The sequence below is a fragment of the Grus americana genome, chromosome 26 (genome assembly GCF_028858705.1).
Source record: "Grus americana isolate bGruAme1 chromosome 26, bGruAme1.mat, whole genome shotgun sequence".
Taxonomy (NCBI): domain Eukaryota; kingdom Metazoa; phylum Chordata; class Aves; order Gruiformes; family Gruidae; genus Grus; species Grus americana.
This window is the reverse complement of record NC_072877.1, coordinates 1,782,251-1,806,616: the sequence shown is the minus strand read 5'-3', so window position 1 is coordinate 1,806,616 and position 24,366 is coordinate 1,782,251. Positions and strand designations below refer to the sequence as shown.

The 24,366-nt window shown below is 67.1% G+C and overlaps 3 protein-coding genes across 4 annotated transcripts; 1 reads left to right on the top strand and 2 right to left on the bottom strand.

The window, feature by feature from the left end:
- The first annotated feature begins 625 nt into the window (after window positions 1–625).
- LOC129196689 (NPC1-like intracellular cholesterol transporter 1) lies at window positions 626–8,634 on the top strand. Its single transcript, XM_054804533.1, has 19 exons — window positions 626–695; window positions 921–2,458; window positions 2,762–2,862; window positions 2,957–3,129; window positions 3,208–3,336; window positions 3,439–3,621; window positions 3,912–4,026; window positions 4,377–4,504; window positions 4,788–4,925; window positions 5,270–5,359; window positions 5,830–6,020; window positions 6,097–6,224; window positions 6,721–6,841; window positions 6,933–6,988; window positions 7,080–7,230; window positions 7,330–7,561; window positions 7,939–8,052; window positions 8,155–8,317; window positions 8,416–8,634. The coding sequence occupies exons 1-19, from the start codon at window positions 642–644 to the stop codon at window positions 8,559–8,561; spliced, it is 3,951 nt and encodes a 1,316-aa protein (XP_054660508.1). The 5' UTR covers window positions 626–641; the 3' UTR covers window positions 8,562–8,634.
- Window positions 8,635–8,885: 251 nt separating this feature from the next.
- LOC129196732 (28S ribosomal protein S24, mitochondrial-like) lies at window positions 8,886–11,092 on the bottom strand. The gene is made up of 4 exons (XM_054804617.1): window positions 11,032–11,092; window positions 9,615–9,683; window positions 9,430–9,541; window positions 8,886–9,212 (listed from the first exon to the last, which is right to left on the bottom strand). Exons 1-4 carry the CDS (start codon window positions 11,062–11,064, stop codon window positions 8,929–8,931), a joined length of 498 nt encoding a protein of 165 aa, XP_054660592.1. The 5' UTR covers window positions 11,065–11,092; the 3' UTR covers window positions 8,886–8,928.
- A 4,096-nt stretch (window positions 11,093–15,188) lies between these two features.
- C26H2orf42 (chromosome 26 C2orf42 homolog) lies at window positions 15,189–24,366 on the bottom strand. 2 transcript variants are annotated; one of them, XM_054804740.1, is made up of 9 exons: window positions 24,308–24,366; window positions 21,860–22,703; window positions 20,912–21,022; window positions 20,441–20,545; window positions 18,895–18,999; window positions 17,397–17,504; window positions 16,485–16,585; window positions 16,239–16,401; window positions 15,189–15,493 (listed from the first exon to the last, which is right to left on the bottom strand). In XM_054804740.1, the coding sequence occupies exons 2-9, from the start codon at window positions 22,689–22,691 to the stop codon at window positions 15,282–15,284; spliced, it is 1,737 nt and encodes a 578-aa protein (XP_054660715.1). In that variant the 5' UTR covers window positions 22,692–22,703; window positions 24,308–24,366; the 3' UTR covers window positions 15,189–15,281. The 2 variants fall into 2 exon arrangements, with proteins under 2 accessions (XP_054660715.1, XP_054660714.1); XM_054804739.1 differs by lacking the exon at window positions 24,308–24,366 and adding an exon at window positions 24,035–24,219.

Below are 24,366 nucleotides of genomic sequence, written 5' to 3'. Positions count from 1 at the left end.
GGCATTTTATCGAGGTTACAGCATCTTATCGGGGGGCCGCAGCTCCGGTCCAAGGCTGCCCGCCCGCCCTGAGCCCTTCCCAGCACCGGGGTGGAGGGTTCTGGCACTGGCACCCCGCCGCGGGCACGGCAGCCCCGCTTCGGTGACGGCAGAGGTTTTACCGCCCGTGCACTGGGGATGGAGCCGGTTTCTCTTACCCCCTCGCTCCCGGCGGCCTGGCGTCCCCGCCGGCACTGCCAAAGCGCCCGTGTCCCCGGTGCCAGGCTGCCGGGGTGAGGTTCCCACGCCTGGCACGGCCCCTCCGCTTCCTCCTCTGCCCTGCGAAACCCACGGCCCCCTTGGGGCGTCCCGGGTGGGCGCGGCACCAAAACTCCCCCTTTTCCAGCCTAAACCGCGGCTCTGCCGGGGAAGCGGGGTGCCCCTCGGGCAGGGGGGCACTGGGACACCTCCCCGGCGGGGATGCGCCGGCTGGCAGCGGCTATCGATCAGGGTTAATGATCACAAGGGCTTTACAGCTCCGCCGAGGGCTGATTGGCTTCGGCGCCGTCAGGCCAGAAGACCTCACCGGCGGCGGGCAACCGCCCAGGGGATGTGGGGTCTTATAGGGGCCGGGCAAAGCCGGCGGCAGCCTTTTGCCCAGGATGCCGGCCTCCGTGGCGCTGGCCGGCGCGGTGCTCTGCGCCCTCCTGGTGCTGGTAGGTGCTGGGATTTGGACGGCTTGGGATGCCGGGGAGCCGGGACGCGGTGACCGCTGGTGGCAACGCCGCGGCGGCGCCGTGGGGGTGAGGCTCGGCGGGGCAGGGGGTGGCAGAGCCGGGGGGACGCTGGCGCGGTGCCTGTCAGGTGCCGTTCGGGGGAGCCGGGTTTGGTGCCCCACGGGCCGGGGTGCTGCCCGCTGACCCCCCCTCCGACCGCCGCAGGCTGCGCCGTCGCTGACTCCCATCCACCGCGCCGGTTACTGTGCCTTCTACGGGGAATGCGGTCGCAACCCGGAGGTGAACGTCTCGCTGGTGGCATCCAAAGTGCCGTGCCTCTCCAACCAGCCGGCGCAGGTGGCCACGGGCACGGTGCTGGCGCTGCTCCGCTCCGTCTGCCCCGAGCTGGTGCGGGGGGACAACGAGACGACGCGGGTTTGCTGCTCCCTGGCGCAACTCGGCGCCCTCCAGCTCAGCGTGGCACTCTCCGGCGCCGTCCTCTCCCGCTGCCCGGCGTGTGCCAGGAATTTCGCCAACCTCTACTGCAACAACATCTGCAGCCCCGACCAGAGCCTCTTCACCAACGTCACCCGCGTCGTCAACTACACCACGACGCAGGGCACCACCAAGCTCGCCGTCGTGGAGTACCAATGCTTTTACCAGCGGGATTTTGCCGACGCCTCTTTCACTTCTTGCCAGGGCGTCCGGTTACCGGCTACCGGCGGTTACGCCATCGATACCATGTGCGGGCGTTACGGCGCCCGGCTCTGCACCACCCAACGCTGGCTGGATTTCCAAGGGGATAAAAACAACGGTTTGGCACCGCTGCAGATCGACTTCCAGCTGGTGCCGAACGGCACGCAGCCCGGCGATGCCATCGTGCCGCTGGGCGGGCAGGCCTGGCGTTGCGACCAGGCTCTCAGCGACGAGGAGCAGCCTTGCTCGTGCCAGGACTGTGCCGAATCCTGCCCGCCGGTGATCGCCCCCTCCGGCCCTCCGCCCCCCTTCCGCCTGGGCAACGCCGACGGCGCTTTGGTCCTCTGCGGGCTGCTCTTCGGCCTCCTCGCCCTCATCTTCATCATCGCCTTGATGTGCCGGTGCCAGCGGTCTAAGAAGGACGCCACGCCGGAGCCGGCACCGGCACGTGCCACCTGCTGCTCGGCACGCCTCAGCGATGTCAGCCACCGCGTCCTGGCGAGGGCTTTCCGCTGGTGGGGCACGCTGGTGGCCGGGCACCCCGTGGTGGTGCTGGTGGTGGCGGCGGTGCTGGCGGGTCTTTTATCGGCCGGTTTGGTGACCCTGCGTCTCACCACCGACCCGGTGGAGCTGTGGTCGGCGCCGGGCAGCCGCGCCCGGCAAGAAAAAGCGTTTCACGACGAACACTTCGGTCCTTTCCTCCGCACCAACCAGGTGATTGTGACGGCACCGGGCCGGCCCAGCTCCGGCTACGAATCGGTGGTGTTGGGTGCCAAAAACTTCAGTGGGGTGCTGTCGGAGGAGGTGCTGCGGGCGCTGCTGGAGCTGCAGGAGCGGCTGGCGGCCACCACGGCGTGGGCACCGGCGTCGGGCAGGGAGGTGACGCTGAGCGACATCTGCTACGCCCCGCTCAACCCAACGCAGCCTGGGCTGGGCGACTGCTGCGTCAACAGCGTCACCCAGTACTTCCAGAACAACGGCACCCACCTGGCCATGACGGCCACCCAGCTCGACGGCAAGGTGACGGGCACCGTCGACTGGCGCGACCACCTCATCTACTGCGTCAAGTGGGTGCTGCTCCCCGGGGACGGGAACGGGGAGGGGGGCGGGGGGATGCCTGCAGGGTGCTGGGCACGGCATGGTGCCCATGGGGTGCTGAACTTTGGGGCTGGGGTGCTATCTATGGGGTGCTGGGCACAGCAGGGTGCCCATGGGGTGCTGGGCTCTGTGCTGGGGGCGCTGCCTGCCCCCCAGGGTGCCGTCCCAGGGACACCCAGCGCGACACGCTGCCCACAGGGTGCTGCGGCAGGATCAGGGCGGGTGCGGGGGCGGGCGCAGCCCCCTCTCACCCGGCGCCGTGTCCCCACCAGCTCCCCGCTCTCCTTCAAGGACATCACGGCGCTGGAGCTGAGCTGCATGGCCGAGTACGGCGGCCCCGTCTTCCCCTACATCGCCTTCGGTGGCTACCCGGGTAAGCGCCGGGCATCGCCGGGGCGGGTGGGCTGGGTGGGCACGGCGGGTGGGCTCACGTCACCCCGGGGACGTGACCCACCGTGCCCCCGCAGGCTCCGAGTACACGGAGGCGGAGGCGCTGATCGTCACCTACTCCCTCAACAACTTCCCCCGCGACGACCCGCGCCACGAGTGGGTGCTGAGCTGGGAGCAACGCTTCCTCGAGGTGGTGGGCGACTTCCAGCGCACCCACGGCCCCAACCTCTCCGTCACCTTCATGGCCGAGGTCAGGCACCCACCGGCCGGCTGGGTGGGGGGCACCCTGGGGTGCCCGGCGCCCCCTCACCCCTCTGCTTTCCGGCAGCGCTCGCTGGAGGATGAGATCAACCGCACCACGGGGGAGGACATCCCCGTCTTCGCCGTCAGCTACCTCGTGGTCTTCATCTACATCACCCTGGCGCTGGGCGAGTACACGGCCTGGCGCCGCGTCCTGGTACGCACCGGGGTGGGGGGGGTGGGGGGGGTTCGGGCAGTGCTGGCACCCTGGGGTGCCCTGCTGGGTGCTGAGCGGGTGCCTCCCCCCACCCCGTCGTAGGTGGAGTCGAAGGTGACGCTGGCGCTGGGGGGCATCGCCGTGGTGCTGGGCGCTGTCTTCGCCTCCATGGGGCTCCTGGCGCTGCTGGGGTTGCCTTCGTCCCTCATCATCCTCGAGGTCGTGCCCTTCCTCGTCCTTGCCGTGGGCGCGGACAACATCTTCATCTTTGTGCAAGAGTACCAGGTCGGCGGGCACGGGGGGGGCATGGGGACACCCTGGGGACAGGGTCCCCAGCGGGGCACTTGTGGGCATGGGGGGGTCCCCGTGGGGGAGGTGGGCACCCTTGGGTGGGGGTGCCCCCCCAGGGCATGGTGGCACGGGGCACCCATGGGCGCAGGGGTCCCCAAAGGGGCACAGCGGCCCCGGCTGCACACATGGCAGCACCCCCAGGTTGGGTGGCGGGTGGCTGTGCCGGGTGCCCGGGGTGGGGTGACCCATGGCGGGCACCCCCTCCCCACCGCCCCCACCAGCAGCAGTCGCAGCGGGAGCCGGACGAGACGCGGGAGCAGCACATCGGGCGGGTGCTGGCGCAGGTGGCACCCAGTATGCTGCTCTGCAGCCTCTCCGAGGTCATCTGCTTCCTCCTGGGTGAGCGGGGACACGGGGGGCACGGGGGGGGGGTCACAGGGACACAGGGGACATGGGGGACACGAGGGACATGGGGGCACAGGGACATGGTGGGCACAGATTGGGCATGGGGACATGGGGGACACGAGGGACATGGGGGGCACAAGCAGCACAGGGGGCATAGGGTGGGCACAGGGACATGGGGGCAGAGGGACATGGGGGACACAGAGGGGAGTGTGGGGGGACACAGCCGTGGCACACGCAGCAGGCACAGTGCACCCCTGGACGTTGGGCACCCACTGGGTGCAGTGGCTGTGGGTGCTGGGGGGGGTGGGTGCGGTGCGGGGGGTGCTGACGCCGGGTGCCCGCAGGCGCCCTCTCCTCCATGCCCGCCGTCCGCACCTTCGCCCTCACGGCCGCCGTGGCCATCGCCTTCGACTTCCTCCTCCAGATGTCGGGGTTCGTCGCCCTCTTGGCCCTCGACGCCCGGCGGCAGGAGGTACGGCACACGGGGGGGGGGGGGGGGGGGTGTCCCACGATGGCCGTGGGGTGCCCAGGGTGGGTACGGGGTGGGCATGGGGTGCCATGGGTGCAAGGACACCCAGGACAGGCATGGGGTGCCCGAAGTCCTCGGGGTGCCCCGGATGGATGGGGGTGCCCGTGCACCCAAGGCTGTTGGGGTTGGCACGGGGCACCCAGGGCCCCCGGGGTGGGCGGGGGGCACCCTCTCTGGGGGGCGGGGGGCCGTGCCAGGCCCCGTGCCAGCCCCTCGCTGCCCGCAGGCCGCCCGCTTCGACCTCTGCTGCTGCTGCGGGATGGACACGGGGGGTCCTGCGGGGCCGGGCGCCCGGCTGCTGCGCCCGCTGCTGCGCCGCTACTACACCCCCCTGCTGCTGCACCGCCTGGCGCGCCCCGTCGTGGTGAGGGGGCTGGGGGGGCCAGGGGGTGGGGGGTCCTGAGAGTTTGGGGGGGCCAGGGGGTGTGGGGGTCCTGGGGGGTCCTGGGGCACGTCGAGGTGTCTGGGGGTCCAGGGGATGGGGGAGGATGGGGGGTGCTGGGAGGTGTGGGGGGGCTGAGGGGCTGGAGGGGGGACATGGGACAATGGGGACATGGGGGGGTGGGAGACATCGGTGTGTGGGGATCGGGGCACCTCTGGAAGGGTCCGGGGGCACACAGAGGGGTTGCAAGGGGCTTCGGGGGGCTCAGGGGGCCCTGAGGGGGTCCCTGGGGGTCCCGGGGGCTTTCACGGGGGTGCTGCTGGCAGGTGCTGCTCTTCCTCTTCCTGGCCTGCGCCGGGCTCTACCTCACGCTGCAGGTGCCCGTGGGGCTGGACCAGGAGCTCGCCATGCCCAAGGTGGGGGGACACGGCAGGGCGCCTGGGGCCGCACGGGGACAGCCCTGCGGGGGGTGCAGGGGGTGCGGGGGGTGCTGCGGCTCTGCAGGGCTGCTGGGGCACAGTGCGGCACCATATGGGCACAGCACGGCCCGCCCCGGGGGTGCACGGGGGTGCTACGGCCCCGGACGGGGACGCGTGGGGACAGCGTGGCACCTATAGGTGTGTCGTGTCCCGTGTCCCGTTCCCCCCCGCCCCGGGCCACACGTGCACGGCTCCATACGGGGGGGCTCCATACGGGGCTGCCGTGGCTCCCTGTGGGCCCGCAGAGGGATGCGCAGGGGCGGTACGGCCCCCGACAGGGACACCTGGGGCAGGACCCCCGCATAGGGCCAGCGTGGGGCTGGTGTCACCCACCCGGGGACCACCAGCGCCTACGGGTGCCGTGGGTGGGTGCCCGCGTCCTGGCTGACGGGACGGGTGCCCCCCAGGACTCCTACATGCTGCAGTACTTCGCTGCCCTGAACCAGTACCTGGCGGTGGGGGTGCCCACCTACTTCGTCACCACCGGCGGCTACAACTTCTCCTCCTCGGCCGGCACCAACGGCATCTGCTCCAGCGCCGGCTGCGCCTCCAACTCCCTCACCCAAACCATCCAGTACGCCACGCGCTTCCCCAACGTGTGAGTGCGGGGCCGGGGGGGGGACGCGGGGCGGGTGGCGTCCTGCGGGGCTCCTGCCAGCCCTGCCTCTGCCCAGGTCCTACCTCGCCATCCCCGCCACCTCCTGGGTGGACGATTTCCTGGATTGGCTCAACCCCACCGGCCGCTGCTGCCGCATCCACCGGTTCGGCAACCTCAGCGGGGAGTTCTGTCCTTCCACCAGCAGTGAGTGGGCACCGAGGCGCTGGGGGGGGACACGCTGTGGCGGCCACGTGGGGTCTGCACCGCGGTGGCCGTTGGGTGTACGCTGGGTGCCCCCCATGGCGGCCTTTGGGGGAATATGAGGTCTACGCTGTGGCGGCCACCGAGCGTGCACTGGGTGTCCGTCATGGTGCCCGGTGGGTGTACGCTGGGTGCCCACCACGGTGGCCGTTGGGTGCACGTAAGGTCCCCGCTGTGGGTGTACGTTGGGTGCCCACCGGGTGGATGCTGTGCTGCCCAGTGGGTGCTCGCTGGGCTCCCATTAGTGTGGGCACGTGCGTACGTTGGGTGCCTGTGCTGGTGCCCATTGGACGCCCACCATGGGTCCCACTGGGAGACCGCTGGGATCCCACTGGGGGTCCATCGGGTGCCTGTTGCAGTGTCCCTTGGGGGTCTGCTGGGCGCCGGCCGTGGTTCCCAGCGGGTGTCCCCGGGGTGCTGAGCGCGGCCGTGCCCGCAGGTGACCCCAGCTGCCTCGGGGGGCAATGCCTGAACACCACACGGCGCCCGACGGTGGAGGAGTTCGAGCAGTTCCTGCCCTGGTTCCTCCACGACCGCCCCACCCTGCAGTGCGCCAAGGGGTAGGTGCGACCCGGGGTGGGGGGGAGCACCCATGGGGGGCACCAGTACATGCTCCGGGTGCCCCCCTCACCCCTCGCCCCCTCCCCACAGCGGTCTGGGCGCCTACGACACGGCGGTGAGCATGGACGCCAACGGCACCATCCTGGGTGAGCACAGGGTGGGTGGTGCGGGGTGAGGGGGCACCTGAGGGTGCCGGGCTGACCCCCCTCACCCCCCTTCCACCCCCCACGCCGTCAGCCTCCCGCTTCATGGCGTACCAGCGCCCGCTGCGCACCTCCCAGGAGTACACGGCGGCGCTGCGGGCCGCCCGCGACCTGGCCGAGGAGATCACCACCAACCTACGGCAGGTGCCGGGCACCGACCCCGACTTCGAAGTCTTCCCCTACACGTAAGCACCCGCCACGGGTCGGGGTGCTCCGCCGGGGTCGGCGCGGGTGCTCGGTGCCCGTTATCGGGGTGCCAGCGCGGCGGTGACGCTCCCTGGCAGGGTGACCTACGTCTACTACGAGCAGTACCTGACGGTGGTGGCCGAGGGCGTCATCACGCTGGCGCTCTGCCTGGTGCCCACCTTCGGCGTCTCCTTCCTGCTGCTGGGCATGGACCTGCGCTCCAGCGCCGCCACCCTCCTCACCATCACCATGATCCTGTTGGACACCGTGGGCGCCATGGCCCTCTGGGACATCCCCTACAACGCCGTGGCCCTCATCAACCTCGTCGCGGTGCGGGGCACGCGGGGTGGCACGGGGAGCTGGGGCACATGGGTGGCACAGGGACATGGGACACACGGGTGGCATATGGGGTGGCTGTGGGGGTACGGGAAGTGGCAGGACCTGGGACGCGCAGGGTGACACGGGGACAGAGCAGCCCAGGACATGCAGGGTGGCACCAAGGACTGGGACGTCGGATGGCACGGGGACACACGCAGTGTGGCACGGGGGCTTGCAAGGGGGCACGGGGAGCTGGGACACGCGAGGTGGCACAGGGACACGGGGCCGGCAGGGTGGGCATCCACCGTCCTGCCCAGCCCTGGGAACCCCACTGTGCCAGCCCCGGGGAGCACCAGTGGGTGCCCCTGGGTGACAGCCCGTCCCCACAGGCCGTGGGCATCTCGGTGGAGTTCGTGTCCCACCTCACCTGCGCCTTCGCCCACAGCACCCAGCCCAGCCGGGTGGAACGAGCCGCCGAGGCCACCGTCAACATGGGCAGCAAGGTGGGCACGGGGCGGGGGGCGACGGCCGCACGGGCCCCTGGCCTCCCCAGGGACGGGAGGGACAGGGCGACCCGGCTGTCGCTGACCCTGTCCTGGGCGCAGGTGGTGGCCGGGGTGGCCATGACCAACCTGCCCGGCATCGTGGTGCTGGCCTTCGCCAAGGCCCAGCTCATCCAGATCTTCTTCTTCCGCCTCAACCTCATCATCACCCTGGTGGGGCTGGCCCACGGCCTCATCTTCCTCCCCGTCCTCCTCAGCTACATGGGTACGACCCCCCCCCGCCCCCTCCCCAGGGCGGTGCCCTGTCCCCGGTGTCCCCCTGCCCGGGAGGCAGCCTGGCACTGTCCCCTCTCGTCCCCACAGGACCCAGCCCGCGGGTGCCGGCGGGGGACGCGGCAGGGGACACGAGGGAGGACGCGGTGGCCGGCTCAGAGCAGGGTGCGGGGCTGGCCCTCAGCAACCCCTGCTTCGAGGACAAGGACAAGGCCACGGTCCCTGGGCAGGGCTGAGCCCCGCTGGCCCTCACCGCCCCCTCCCACCGCTGCTTTTTCTACTGCTGTCATATTTAAACTGGTTTTCTCAGATTCGAGACTGGGTTTAACTGGGACGGGCTGGGGCGGGGGGGGGCAGGGGCATCGCAGAGAGAAACCGCACCTTGGCTCTGACGCGTCACGGGGGGACGGGGGCACGGGGCCGGGACGCGTGGGCACCACGGGGATGGGGACATGTGGGGCGCGAGGGGACGGAGCCCCGTGGGGCACGGGGCCATCGCGGGGCCGGGACCACCCCCCGGCGCCGGGTGCCCCCCCCAAAAACCCTCCGAGACCCGCCGGTGGGGCAGGGTGGGCGCAGAGCCCGGCTTTATTCCCCCCGGCACTAGAGGTACTTGTAGACCACCTTGGCGGGCACCGTCTGCAGCTCCAGGCGCACGGGGCACTTGTAGAAGTGGGTGAGCAGGGTCTCGGCGTAGCCCACCAGGAAGTAGAGCTTGGCGGGCGGCAGGCCCCGCGCCAGCACGGCGCAGACCACCAGCAGGTTGGCGCGGCGCTTCAGCACGGCCTCGTCGGCCAGGATGCCGGGGAAGGTGCCGTAGAGGAAGCGGCGCAGGAAGGCGTCCTCCACCACCCGCTCCGCCGCGCCCGGCTCCCCGGCCAGGTTCCCTGTGGGCACAGACACGGTCGGCGTCAGCATCACCGCGCCCGTCATGGGTGACGTCGGCCCCGCCGTGACTGTGTGCCCCACGAGTCCCCCACCGCGCCCCGTGGCCCGTCCCCACCGTGCCCCACGCATCCCCGCAGCCCCATCCCCGCGACGCCCATGGGCGCCCCACACGTCCCCGTCCCCACGTCACGGTGTGTGTCCCCCCCGGTGACCCACCGGTGTGCTGGGAGAGCCAGCCCTTGCGGTGGGCGATGTAGTGGGGGGCGTGCGCCTTCTCGTAGGTCACCGGCTTGTCCCCTTTGCCCACGCGCACCCGCGCCGCCCGCGTCTGTGGGGACGGAGGTGTCAGAGGGGGGGACACCCTGCGGGAGCGGTGGGGAGGGGGCACCCCCGGGGCTTACCTTGAGGCAGGCGGGGGTGGTGTGGAGGTGCCGGGGGGCCGTGGGGACGGGCCAGACGCGGGGCACCGCCTGGTGAGGTGACGGGTGAGGGACAGCGCGCACCCCGCAGCAGCACCCTGGGGTGGGGGCTGGCCCTGCCCGGTCCCCCCGTGCCCCCCCAGGGCTGGTGTCCCCAGGGTACCCCATGCCCAGAGCCCCCCCGTGACCCCCTGCCCGCTGTCACCAGCGCAGAGCCCCCATCGCTGGAGCCCCTCACCCATGGGGTCCCTGTGGCCTCCTGCGACCGGTGTCCCCCACACCCCGTGTCCCCGGTGCCCCCCGAACTGTGTCCCCCATAGCTCGTGTCCCCCACACCCCGTGTCCCCCCTCACCCGGTGTCCCCAGCATCCCCCCTACCTCCCCCCCTATTCCCAGTGCCCCCGTGCCCCCCCATGCCCCGTGTCCCCGCTGGCCCCCAGAGCTGGTGTCCCCCACGCCTGCTGCCCCCACACCCGATATCCCCACACCCGCTGTCCCACACCCGGTGCCCCCACACCCGGTGCCCCCACACCCGATATCCCCGCACCCGATATCCCCACACCCGCTGTCCCACACCCACCGTCCCACACCCGGTGCCCCCACACCCGGTGCCCCCACACCCGATATCCCCACACCCGATATCCCCACACCCGGTGCCCCACACCCGCTGTCCCACACCCGGTGCCCCCACACCCGGTGCCCCCACACCCGATATCCCCACACCCGCTGTCCCACACCCACCGTCCCACACCCGCCGTCCCACACCCGATATCCCCACACCCGGTGCCCCCACACCCGATATCCCCACACCCGATATCCCCACACCCGGTGCCCCCACACCCGATATCCCCACACCCGATATCCCCACACCCGGTGCCCCCACACCCGATATCCCCACACCCGATATCCCCACACCCGGTGCCCCACACCCGGTGCCCCCACACCCGATATCCCCACACCCGATATCCCCACACCCGGTGCCCCCACACCCGATATCCCCACACCCGATATCCCCACACCCGGTGCCCCACACCCGGTGCCCCCACACCCGATATCCCCACACCCGATATCCCCACACCCGCTGTCCCACACCCGGTGCCCCACACCCGGTGCCCCCACACCCGATATCCCCACACCCGATATCCCCACACCCGGTGCCCCACACCCGCTGTCCCACACCCGGTGCCCCCACACCCGGTGCCCCCACACCCGGTGCCCCCACACCCGATATCCCCGCACCCGGTGCCCCCACACCCGCTGTCCCACACCCACCGTCCCACACCCGCTGTCCCACACCCGGTGCCCCACACCCGGTGCCCACATACCCGGTATCCCCACACCCGGTGCCCCCACACCCGGTGCCCCCACACCCGCTGTCCCGTCCCGCCCCGTCCCTCACCCGCAGGGCACGCGCAGCCGCGGACGCCGCCATCTTGGCACGGGACGGAGCGGCGGGGCCGGCGGAGGCGCCCCCTGGCGGCTGGAGGCTGGGGGGAGGACTGGGGGGGCGGGGGGGGACGGGGGGTTATGGGGGGACTGGGAGCACTGGGGGGAATGTGGGGGTTATTGGGGGACTGGGAGCACTGGAGGGTACTGGGGGGAATGGGGGGGTTATTGGGGGACTGGGAGGACTGGGGGGGAATGGGGGGGTTATTGGGGGACTGGGAGCACTGGGGGGACTGGGGGGGAATGGGGGGGTTATTGGGGGACTGGGAGCACTGGGGGGTACTGGGGGTTATTTGGTGTAGTGGGAGCACTGGGTGATACTGGGGGTAATGGGGGGTGCTGGGAGCACTGGGGATATGGGGGGTAATGGGGCTTAGGGGGGAAACCAAGGGCATAGGGGTAATGGGGATACTGGGGGTTACTGGGAGCACTGGGGGTACTGGGGGTACCGGGTGTGGTGGTGCAGCCCCCCTTGCCTGACCACGCTGGGATCTGAGGGAGCCCATTGTGCCCTTATGTTGGATCCAAGTGCCGGGATGTGGGTGCCGGCCACCCCGGGCACCCCTGAGCACCCCTGAGCACCCCTGAGCACCCCTGGGCACCTCTGGGCCACTGCTGGGCCACCTCTGGGCACCCCTGGGCCACCCTGGACACCTCTGAGCCACCGCTGGGCCACCTCTGGGCACCTCTGGGCCACCCCTAGGCACCCCTGAGCCACCTCTGGGCCACCGCTGGGCACCCCTGAGCACCCCTGGGCCACCTCTGGGCACCTCTGGGCCACCGCTGGGCCACCCTGGGCACCTCTGGGCCACCCCTGGGCACCCCTGGGCCACTGCTGGGCCACCCTGGGCACCCCTGGGCCACCCCCCAGCCACCCCTTGGTCACCCCCCAGCCACCCGCTGCCGGCTTGTCCACCAGAACCAGGACCCTGCGCACGGCCGGGGTCTCTGGGTCCCGCTGGCGGCCGCCCCGAAGAGGAGCCTGGAGCCCCGGAGCTGCCACCCAGCGTGTCCCCCCCTAACCAGAACCCCGCTCGGTGCCCACGTCCTGCGAGTCACCAATCGTCCGTCCACGACTCCCGGGGACTCGCGGGCCTGATTTCACCGCGGCCGCTGCCCGGCGATGAACGCCGGCACGTGAAACGAGTAACCCAGGGAAGTCACCAAAAGGGCGGTTTCAACCCTGACGCCCGTCCGTGCCGCTTCGCCCGGGATCGTTTCTCCGTCCGTGCAATCCGATTCACCCCCCAGCGCGTGGGCCGCCCTGCTGCGAGGTTTTGGCGACCTTCGCCGCCCTCGAATCTTTAAGTCGCTTTTTTGCCGGTCCCAGCCCCCGTTGCGGGGCTCGGGCAGCCGGGCCGGCGGTTCCGTGCTGTTGGTGGGTGCAGAACCCCTCTCAGAAACGGGAATAAAGGCTCAGGTGCTGCTCGGCTTAGAGACCTGCAACGGAATTTCACTTTACGCTGGGGAAACTGGGTACTGGGGGGATACTGGGGGATACTGGGATGGCACTGGGATGGCAGTGGGGCAGGCCGCCCCCCCCCAGCAGCACGCCGTGCCCTCCGCACGTGGGTGGTGACGGTGCCCAGGGACGTCAGGGTCAACCCCGTGGACACGGCCTGCCCTCGTGCGAGACGTCCCCGTGCGAGGTACCCGTGCAAGGCTGCGTCCCCACGTGAGGCACAGCCCTGCGCCAGGCCACGCTCCCCCTGCCGTGCCCCTCGTGCGATGCCCTCATGCAAGGCAACGCCCCCGTGCATCACCCCTGTGTGAAGACGCCCCGTGCAAGGCGATGTCCCTTGTGCTCTGCCCTCGTGCAAAGCCTCCATCCTCCGTCCCTCCTCCCGCCTGCCTGGCACCCCGTCCCACGCTGCTCCCGGGAGGGGCCCCCCCAGCCCTGGGGGGGCTCTGGATCCTGCCGGGGGTCCCCAGCGCTGGGATGCAGCTCCCCCGCTTGGCCATGGGTCATCCGTGGGGACAGAGAGCAAACCCCGCCCCCGGGAAGGGTGCTGGGTGCTGGGTGCTGGGTGCTGGGTGCCAGGGCTAACGAGCCCAGCTGTGCTAATGAAGCAATGGCCCCCAGCTGCCAGGGGGCTGGGCCCCCCCCACCCCACAGCTGTGCCCCATTGGGGCCTGGGCAGGGCCCCACTCCTGGGGCCTCTTAAACCCCCGTGGGGGCTCCTGGGAGCTACTGGGGGTTGCTGGGAGCTCACTGGGAGCTAGCTGCTGCTTACTGGGACCTCCTGGGGCCTAGCTACTGCTTACTGGGAGCTTTTGGGGACTGCTGGTGGTTCCTGGGGGCAACTGGGACCTCCTGGGGGCTAGCTGCTGGTTCCTGGGGGCAACTGGGACCTCCTGGGGGCTAGCTGCTGGTTCCTGGGGGCAACTGGGACCTCCTGGGGGCTGCTGCTGGTTCCTGGGAGCAACTGGGACCTCCTGGGGGCTGCTGCTGGTTCCTGGGGGCAACTGGGACCTCCTGGGGGCTGCTGCTGGTTCCTGGGAGCAACTGGGACCTCCTGGGGGCTAGCTGCTGGTTCCTGGGAGCAACTGGGACCTCCTGGGGGCTAGCTGCTGGTTCCTGGGGGCAACTGGGACCTCCTGGGGGCTAGCTGCTGGTTCCTGGGGGCAACTGGGACCTCCTGGGGGCTAGCTGCTGGTTCCTGGGGGCAACTGGGACCTCCTGGGGGCTAGCTGCTGGTTCCTGGGGGCAACTGGGACCTCCTGGGTGCTTACTGGGAGCAACTGGGACCTCTCTGCTGGTTCCTGGGAGCAACTGGGACCTCTCTGCTGGTTCCTGGGAGCTTCTGGGAGCTAGCTGCTGCTTACTGGGAGCTTCTGGGACCTCCTGGGGGCTGCTGCTGGTTCCTGGGGGCAACTGGGACCTCCTGGGGGCTAGCTGCTGGTTCCTGGGGGCAACTGGGACCTCCTGGGGGCTAGCTGCTGGTTCCTGGGGGCAACTGGGACCTGCTGGTGGTTCCTGGGAGCAACTGGGACCTCCTGGGGGCTGCTGGTGGTTCCTGGGGGCAACTGGGACCTCCTGGGGGCAACTGGGACCTCCTGGGGGCTAGCTGCTGGTTCCTGGGGGCAACTGGGACCTCCTGGGGGCTAGCTGCTGGTTCCTGGGGGCAACTGGGACCTCCTGGGGGCTAGCTGCTGGTTCCTGGGGGCAACTGGGACCTCCTGGGGGCTAGCTGCTGGTTCCTGGGGGCAACTGGGACCTCCTGGGGGCTTACTGGGAGCAACTGGGACCTCTCTGCTGGTTCCTGGGAGCTTCTGGGAGCTAGCTGCTGCTTACTGGGAGCTTCTGGGACCTCCTGGGGGCTGCTGCTGGTTCCTGGGAGCAACTGGGACCTCCTGGGGGCTGCCTCTCTGGCGGTCCCACCCCCCCTTCCTGGGTGCTCTTGCCCCCCCACCCTGGGTGGGTGCTGGCTGAAGCCCCCACTTCAGCCCTGGGCAGGGGCTGCCCCCCCACCCTGCCTGGGGGGCTCCTGGGTGCAGCACCCAGCCTTGCCCTGGTGGGGGGGCTCAGGGTGCCTGGTGAGTGTGGCTCTGGTTTGTGGGGTCTGGTGCAGCAGTGCTGGGGGGCTCTGGAGATGGGGATGAGATGCTGGGGTGGGACTTGACTTATTTTTCTCTTTTTTCTGTCTTTCTCTCTCTGCAGGTGGAGCGAGGCCCTTTGCAGCTGCTGGAGCAAACTGGAGGGGTCACAGGGGGTGAGTGCTGGGGGCCCCCCATGCCTTGGTGGAGGCAGCTTGTGGAGCTGCTTTGCTGGGGTGGGGGGGCCCTTGCCTTGGCCCCCAGGAGCTGGGGTGGCTGGCTCTGTGCTGGGGGGGTCCTGGTTGGGCCCCCCCCAGCCTGCAGCAGCCCTGTGTTTGTCTTTCAGCCTGCAGCTGTGTCCCTGGAGTGAGGTATGGCTGGGGGGGGTCCCACTGTCTCTGTTCCCCCAGGATGTGGTGCACCAGCTGGGATGGAGCGTCCAGGTAAGGACCTGGGGAATCCCTGTGGGGGTGGTTGGGTGCCCCCCCTCCCTGGGTGCCCCCCCTGCCTGGGGGGGTTCCCAGGGTGAAGCCCCCTGCCCCGTGGTGGGTGTGGGGAGGCTGATTGCACCTCGAGAGTGAGAGTTTTTTATTTGGTTTGTGTCTCTTTGCAGGTGGCTGGTGCAGCAGTCCCGGGGCTGGCCCCCCCCCAGCCGTGCCGGGGGGCTCAGGGGAAGGTGATGGTGGTGAGCGGGGTGAGCTCCAGCGCTGGGGGTTCGGCGGCGGGGGGGCTCTGGTGGTCGGTGCCGGGCTGGTGGGTGCCGTGGTGGCCGTACTGGAACTTGATGCGCAGCTCGCCGATGCGGGCCTGGGGCAGGATGTTGGGGATCCACTCGATGATGAAGGGAGTGGGCTCCTTCTGGGTGGGGGAGGTGTTTCCTGGGGAGGGAGGGAAGGAGGGGGGCGTGGGCCGGGGCGTCCCCCGCGGTTGGCGTTTGTTTTCCAGGTGCCCGGAGGAAGGAGAAGGGCTGTCAGAGCAGGATGGGGGTGAGTATTTTGGCGTTCGTTGTTTATTTTTTGTGGGTGGGGGCTGGAGAGTGTGGCGGAAGCTATCTCACGTGTTTGAGATTTTTTTTTTTGGGTGGGGGGTGGGTTCCAACACGTCGGCTTGGGGCAGGGGTGGGACCCTCCCTTCCCGGGGTGCAGTCCCACCCTCTCTGGGGTGGGACCCTCCCCCTGGGGGGATGGGCCTCCCTCTGGGGGGAGGAAGGGCCCCCCTGAGTGGGGGGCAGAGGGGGGGGCCCTTTTTGGCTTCAGGGCCCCCCTGAGTGGAGGGTGAGAGGGGAGCCCCTTTGGGCTTCAGGGTCCCCTGAGTGGGGGTCTGAGGGGGGCCCCTTATGGCTGGGGCCCCTGTGTGTGGGTAAGAATGAGGGCTTGGGCCCTGTGTTGAGGCCCCCCCTTGGTGTGTGTGTGTGTGTGTGGGGGGGCCCCCTTGTTAGTGTGGGGGACACCCCAGTCCCAGGCTGGGAGGAGCAATGCAGCACTTAGAAGAACTGGGGGGGGGTGCCCCCATGTGCTGCAGCTCACCCAGGGGCCCTGGGCTGGTGCTTCCACAGTGGGGGGAGAGTCTTTGGGCTGCCCAGGTGGGGTGGGGGGGTCATTCCCCCCAGGTTGCTCCACTTACCCACTTTGAGGAAGGTTTTGAGCTCCAGGGGCCGGATGGCTGGCTGCTTCTCCAGCTGCCCATAGGCCTCAGGGATGCTCTCCACCTCCACCTTGGGGCACCTGAAGAGCTCGTAGGTCCCGTCCCGGTTCTGGATGAAGCTGCGTGTGATCTCCAGCGGCAGCTGCCGGCAAGTATGGGGGCACCTGGGTGAGGGGCTGGGTGCAGGGGCCGTGGTGGGGCTGGGGGGCTGCCTCCCCACCTTACCTCGGGCGTATCGAAGATCTGCTTGACCTGCAGGATGTTGGTGATGTGCCACGTGTACTTGGAGAAGGTGCCCAGGGGAAGCGCGTCCTTGCGGACAAAAGCTGCGGGGAGGGAAAGGGTGACTGAGGGGGGGCTGTGCTTGCTGTGACACTTGGGGTGACTCTTCTTCCTTTTCAGCTGAGGCCAAAGACAAAGGGGGAGGTGATCTGCCTTGTCTGAGTGTTTAGCTTTGTCTAGCACTCTGTTAAGCCAGAGCTGCTACTCAAGCCCAGGACCAGTTAAAGTCACTTAAGAGAGCTGCTCGGTCTGGGTTGGTGCTGCTGCTCAGGTGAGGGGAAAGGGGGCACAACAGGAGCTGGTGGTCCCTAGGCCTTGCTCTGGCTCTTGTAGTGCTGATACATTTGGGGCTCTCTGCACAGTTACATGCAGTGGGTGCTTAAGCCTGGCTTTATGCTCCATGCTTGCGCAGGAGTGTGTGTGTAAAGCAGTGAGGGCTGTGAACTTCCCTGGGCTCAAAGGCAGCCTGGGTAGGGGTGACTGAGAAGAAAGTCTCAGCTTTGAGCCTGGCTGGGGGTGGGTTTGTTCTGGCAGACCAGGCTTGTGCTGCTCTTGTGCTCTAACTGCTGTAAGTGGCCCTGCCTGCAGTTGGGCACTGAGCCTGCAGGCAGGCTGGACTTAAGCTAGGCTTAGGTGGGAGCTGCCTGTAAACCCCGGTGTAGCAGAGGCTGTATGTCTGACTTAGCTCGTGTCCTCTGCCCTGGGGCTTGCTCAGACAGCTGCAGCACTTCTACTTTGGCTTTTCCTGTTGCTGCAGCTGTGACTAAGCAGGGGGGAGTGAGGAATCTTCCCTGGTGCTGCAGCCTGGCTTAACTGTGAGTAAAGGGGCTTCTGGTGCTGATGTGTTTGTCTTACCGGTTGTGGAGTTGGGCAGCCTCTTCTTTGTGCTCCCGCTGGAGATCCTCTGCTGCAGCGCATCAAAGAAAGCCTGAGGGATGTGGAACACCAGTGGCTCGGGCTTGCCTGTGGGTGCAAACAAGGAGCGGTGGGGTGAGGGCAAGGGAGGGGCAGTGCTCTGGGGGGGCTGTGTTGTCTTAATTAATTATCTTTGCAACTGGAGCCACCAGCAGCTGCCTAGAAGAGCAGGGCTGGTGTCTGACAACCTCCACAGTAAAATATTTTGTGTTTAGAGTCTGGTGTTTTACTTTGTGTCCTTTGCCTCTCCTCCACTCTCTGGGCACTGCTAAGCAGAGCCTGTGCTGCTGGCTCTATGCACGCACACCCCAGGTAGTGCTGTTTTGCTCTGTCTCATCTTGGGAGGTGCAGGGCTTGGGAGGGGGTGATCCTTCCAAGATATTGTATGATCTTTTCCCAGTAGTGACACCCCCAGCTCTTTGCATGGTCTCTGTGTCCTGTACTGGCCCTGTCCCAGGGTGCCCCTCTCTGTATTGTCTTGGGGGGGGACTGTGCCCCTTGGTAACTGTTTGCTCAGCTGGGGTGATGCTGCTGAAGGGGGCTGAGTGGTGACAACATTGCTATCTCCAAGAATCACCACCTTGTAAAATCATGTAGGTGGGAAAAGGCCCTTAAGGGCAGTTGGTCCAGCCCTGCCTGAGCACTACAGCCTGTGGCTCTTAGCTGTTGCTGCTGGAAGCCAGTGTACTCAGTGCTTCTGGCAGTTAATGACCCCCCTGGGCTGTGACAGGAGGCTGGGTGTGTTTGTTGCGCTCATGTGACAGACTTACATTGCTCTTACATCACTTGGAAAGAGCTGTTCCCCTCCAAGCAGTGCTTGGGGGTCTTCCTCTCCACGGTGGCACAGCTCTGCCAGCAGCCCCAAGACTTACAAAGTGCAGCCCCAGGAAGGGTTTTTACAGCAGCTGCTGCCTCTGGCTGGAAGAGGGGCCCTGCTGCCCACACAAATCCTGTGCTGCTTGCTGGGGCAGTGCTGCAGGTGAGGGTACCCCCCTCTCTCCAAGTGTTACAGCCACAAGCTGTATTTGCACAGGGAACATCTCTGCTCGGACTGGAGCCCTGCCTTCAGGGCACGAGGATGGGAGGAAAACTGGAGTACCAGCATTTCTGAGCCCTAAAGTCATGTGAGGCATCTCACTTTACCTCACCTCTTCTATGTGGCCCCGGGCAGTTTAAATTCAAGCATTAATAACGTCTTAGGGAATATTTCCCTTCCCCACCATGAACACCAGCACTGGGCTACTGATGAGCATTAAGTCTGTGTTCAGGAAATAACTCAAAGACAGTAGAAACCTCCCAGGGCAAGATAACACTGGCTCTGAGCTGGGCACACCACTCACCTCCCTCGGGGCTAACAATTAATTAATGCTGCCAAGAGCTCAACGATAGCGTGGAGTTGTGCCCTAAGCCTCTCCTGAGGTGCTCCCCGAAGCCTTACCCTCAAACTGGTAATGCATGGTTTGATGGATGCGTTCAGTGACACTGGCCAGCCAGTCCTGGAAGGAGAGGGTCACCTGCGACTCGTCCAGCAGCTGGTTACAGCCTAGGAGAGAAAGGGAAGGGAAAGGGGACTCTGCACCAGCACACAAGTCAAGTGCCAAGCCAGCTGGGCAGGAGAAATAAATAACAGAGAGCCGTGCCAGCTGCCACAACTCCTCTGCGGCCAGCTCCAGGCCAATATTCCCCCTTTTAACCACACGAGTGTTCCCAGCAGCGCAGCCACCACAACCCGTGTTAAACAGAGCTCGGAGAACAGGACAACAGACAAAACTGGCTTTCCATCAGCTCAAGGGGTTAGACACGGCTGCCTCAGGCACCTTGCTCCGGGGGCTTGGAAACGCAGGACTGCTTTCACAGCAGCAATCTGCTTTTAAACCCCTCATCTGATCTCAGCAAGAGATCAAGAGAGCTGCAACCGCCGCAGCACAGTACACAATTACACTGTCTCACCCAGGAGCAGCACCCGACACATCCTTGCCCCCCCCCCCCCCACCTCCCGGAGCACCAATGCTCCCTGGAGAACAAAAAAAACTATCTCAGGGCAGAGGGAAAAGGGGAAACAAGAGAGATTTGTACCACTTGCTAGGCCAAAACTAAAACTAAAAGAAGATGAAGACAAGCACCAAACAAAGGCTCCTACCCAGGCCCAGACCATAACCAGCATGGAGTGCAGCTTTCTCTAAAGGGCTCTGAGTCGCTGGGAAAACCCAGAGGTTGTCAGGGCCCTGCCCTGGCCCTTCCCTCTCTGAACATCATCTATAAACACATAAACACATACAAACACACAGCCCTCTGCTCAGAGACAACAGTTATTACAGACATGGCCACCATGACATCCCTGAGGTGGCCAGAGTTACCTAAGTTCCCCTCTCCTTTGCAGCTCACACGCTCCCCACGCTTGGCCAGCTCCCGGACGGAGCTTCTGAGCAAGAACCTGCCACTAGAGACCACAGCTACTCCGGCCGCAAGTCACATCCCCCCACCGGCAGCTCTGTACATTAAGAGATACCACAAACACCAGCGGAGGCAAAAAAAAAAAAACCACCCCCACAAAACAATATAAAACCATCTCACAACTTTACCCAAACCGATTCGCCTATTCATTTTATCCACAAGGGCAATAAATTCCATCAGGAGACAATAATATAATGCCTGCCCACTCACGACAGTGCTGGCACCACCACAAGCCACCTTCTTTAAGCTTGCCGCACCAAAAATGCCACCAAAGAACCACCACTGGCATCATCCTTCTCTCCCAACCACACTCACTGCCAGCCAGAGCTGTGTGAGCCGCACGCCGAGCGACACCGAGGGAGCAGGGGGGGTGCCTGAGCCCTATTTCACCTCCTCGAGTGAGCGACGGCTGGAGAGGGCTCGGCCATCCCCTCCGCAGGGGTCACAGTAGCACGAACCGAACGGCTGCAGGTGTCCGCCCTGTCCCCGAGAGCTCCCGACCGCCGGCGAGACGCGTGGCCGAGGCTTACCTTGTCTTTTCAGCGAGGTGGCGACAGCCGGCTTCTTCAGGCTGCTTCTCCTGGGGTTGCTGCGAGCTGGGTCTTGAGCCAGGAGAGGGCTGGTCACCTGCGCCCCTGAGGGATCGTTTCAAAGAGTGTCAGTGCACAAGTCCCGGGGGTCCGCGGGCACCCCATGGGGGCATCCCTGCTGCAGGCAGGGGGGTGGGACGGAGAAACCACCCCTCTCCTTAAGGCAGGCTGTCAGCACAGCTCTTTCCTCTTTAACGCTGCTAACTGTCACTAAAAGACCCGCTCAGACTCAGGGAGGAGCGTGCCCAACACCCCAGAGCCTCTCTGAAAGCTCCCAGCCGGCACTGGACACGGCACGAGTCTGGCAGGTCACGGCAGGGCTGCCCCTCCTGCAGTCGTGCTGGCCGGGCAGCGGCTTCGGGCTTCAGACCCTGTCCGCCCCGTCCCACGGAGCCTCCGGCCGACACTCACCAGCTGCTCCGTCCTTCTTCTTCTTCTTGGGCTTGGCTGCAGCCACCTCCCCAGCACGCACCGTGGATTCGGGGCTGCCGACCAACTGTGGGACCACGATCCCTTTCAGACCTAGGAGAAACAACAAGACTCCGTCCTTAAAAGCCTCTCAACCATGTGCAGCAGCACTGCGGGGAGGTGGGGGTCTCACATCCCCCTCCCCACACCAGCACTCAGCCCCCCCAGCACACCCCAAACATTCTCAGAGAAACCCCAAAGCCCTCCCGGCCCTGCAGACACGCTTCTTGGCGGGGGGGGAACATTATGGCGAGCAGGGATTTTAACTCACTCACATCACCCAGGTCGCTCTCCTCGGGGTGGATTTTCACCTTTGGGTGCCTAAAGACAGGGTGGGATTATCCAGGGTGGGGTGCACAGCCCCCCTTGGGGGACCAAACCCCAGGGCAGAGGCTCACAACGAGCTGGGCTTCTCCCAGCTACAGCACTGCTCCAGCCCAAAGCGGGGAGGAACCTGACTCGCCCCGAGTGCCATCGCAGCTAAGCCCAGTGGAGGGAATCTAGCCCCCCTCTTTCAGCTCCCAGGGGCATGCAGGGAGCACCCCACTCTGCTCCCACACACCAGGAACCAAGAGGAAACAGCAGCCAAGGAAGAATCACTCCTCACTGAACTCCCTACTCCCAGAAGGAGGGGGCAGGAAATGAAGCCATGGCTAACGAGGCATGGATAAGGAGCAGGTGTAAGGGCAGCCCAGGCAAAGTGAGGGCAGCTGCCAGGGCACGAGTGGGAGGGGAGGGGAGGGGAGGGGAGGGGAGGGGAGGGGAGGGGAGGGGAGGGGGGAGGGGAGGGGAGGGGAGGGGAGGGGAGGGGAGGGGCACCAGCCAGTCACAGCCCCATCAACACACCCCCTCCCCAAAATCCTCCACGCGTGACCCCCCCCCGCCACCTACCACCGGAGTCGTAGGCGAGGAAGTCAGCGAACTCCTGCGCCAGGCTCTCGTCGCTGGCGAAGGCGCAGATGCAGGCGAAGAAGTGAATGCAGCGCGGCGGCGGCGGCGCCTCCTCTTCCTCGGCTGGGCCACCCTTGCCGGGCTTCAGAGCCTGGCAGGAGCAGGAGAACCTGTGGTCCGCCAGCGTCTTGGTGCTCATCTTCTGGGCGAAGGAGGCGTGCAGGTAGCCGAGGCTGTGCTTCTGGCTGGCCTTGCACTTCACCACCAGGATGTTCTTGGTGATGCGCTGCACCAGCGGCCCCGTGGGCTCGGTTGCCAGCTGCCATATGGTTTGTTTGGTTTCGGGCGAAGCCTGCATGGAGTTAAGCACCGAACTTTTCAGGGCGAGTGGGGTGGCCTCGGTTTGGCAGTTCAGGGCCAGTTTGACGTGCTGGCACTGGTTCTCCACCACACCTTGCGCGGCCGCCTTCAGACATGACGGCACGTAGCAGCGGCCGGAGCTGAGCCGCGTGATGATGGTCCCGTCCACCGTCTGGATGGCTGTCTCCGAGACCCCCAGCTCCACAAAGCACCGGTAATCCGGTCCCCGGTCCCTCTGCCGCACCGAATAAACCTGTAAGTCGGAACCGGTGATGATCTTGACGGCGTCGACACTGGGCTGCTTGCGTGTGCCGTAGCGGAAGACGGTCCCGCAGTTCTTGTTCTTGCAGCTCAGACCTCGGGTGCCGTTGTAAGTGCCACAGCGGGGACATTTCCGGATGCCCCGGAGCGTGGCCTTCCCCAGGTCGGACAGGAAGGAGGGCACTTTGGTCCTCACTGACGCCGGCTCCATCCTCCGGCGAACCTGGAAGGGCAGAGATCAGGGTGTGAGCGGTGGCAGGGGGTGAGTTAAAAGCCCGGCGGGGGGGGTGGACGGGATGGGAGAGGGACAGCAGTGGCCATCCTCGGCCCCTGGCAGCGACAGAGACGGAGGGGAGAAAGAGAGAGAGGGGGAAGTGACTGGCTGCCTAGTCCCGGCAGGACAGGCGAAGGTCCCTGCCGGTCACCGTGCCACCCTGCCGCTGTCCCACGCTGCCGCAGTCCCACGCTGCCTACGGGCCCCAAGGGACGCCCGGGTGTGACACCACGCGCCACGGCAGCGTGCCTCTCTTCATGAAGCGACAAAGTGCCAGCGCCTGGAAGTGCCGGACCCCGACGCCTCCACCCACTGCTATTTCCCCCAGCCTCGGCTGCACAGGAGGAGAACGAGGCTAAAAAGAGAGCTTTTGGTGCATGGCCTGAGCCACGTGTTCACCCTTCCCGGGGGAAATAGAATTAAATAAAGGATGTGGGATGTAAATAAAGCCGGGCAGCCTGCCTGCTGTGGCAAGGGGACGTGCAGGTGAGGGGACTCGCAGAGCCCCCAAGTGTTTGCTGGGCGCGTCACAGCCGCTCCGAGCGCCGCCAAAGCAGAAATCGCCATCGATGGGGGAAAAAACCCCGTGCAAAGGGGACGGGAACGGGGCGATTCCCTCCTCGTCCATCTGCCTCAGATTTTTGCACCAGCTTGGGCAGCTGAGGAGCCGGACGGTGACTCCCGGTGAGGACACGGACCCCCCCCCTGCTCGCCCCTGCCTCCGCCCGGTGCCCCCCACCACCACCAGAACCCAAGCACCGCGTGCAGAGCCGCACGCAACCGCCGCTTCAAGCCAGCCTTTCGCCCCCAGCGAGGGCGGCAGGCCAGAGACGGAGACACCGGGCAGAGGCGAAAGGGATGTTTATTGTCACTGCTGGAGCCGCCACGTCTTGCATGGGGATGCCGAAAAGCGGCTCCCGGTGCTCCCGGGGCGGTTTAAGCCAGTCCCGGGCCCCGCACGGTTATTTACGTGGGGTAAAGTCTGTCAGTCCCGGGAGGAACGAGCTCCAGGCCCAACCGCAAAGGGGCGGGGGGGGGGGGTCCTGCGCCGGGCCCGGTGCTCCCCGGGGGTTCCCCGGGTGAAAGGAAGGGCCGGAGAGGCCGAGGGAGGCGCCCAGCCGCCCGTCCCGCACCGAGGGCAGAGCCGCAGGCCGGGGACACCCCCGTCCCAGCGGGCCCCGGGAGCCGGGTCCCCCCCTCCCCCCCCCCGCCGCGGTAGGACCGGTGACACCCCGCGGGGCCGGACACCCGGAGCGAGGCCTTCCCTCATCCCCGATCACCTCACGACCAGGCCCCGATGCCACCTCCCGTCACCGGGGCGACCTCAACCACAGCGCCTCGCCCACCCCGCGGGGGTGCGCTGAGCTGACGTCACCGCCGTGGCGTCGCCGTGACGTCACACCCCGCCGACACGAGGTTTGGGGGGGCGGCACTACCCCCCCCCCGCTCCGCCGTACCCCCCCACCCCGCGCCGTTTCCCAGCATCCTCCGCGCCCCTCTGATGTCACTTCCTGTCCCGCGAGCGCGGGACCCTCCCCTCCCCCCCCTTTTACCTGAGCGGCAGCGCGCGCGCCCCCCGCTCCTGCCCGCACCGCCGCGAGGGAGCTCAGCG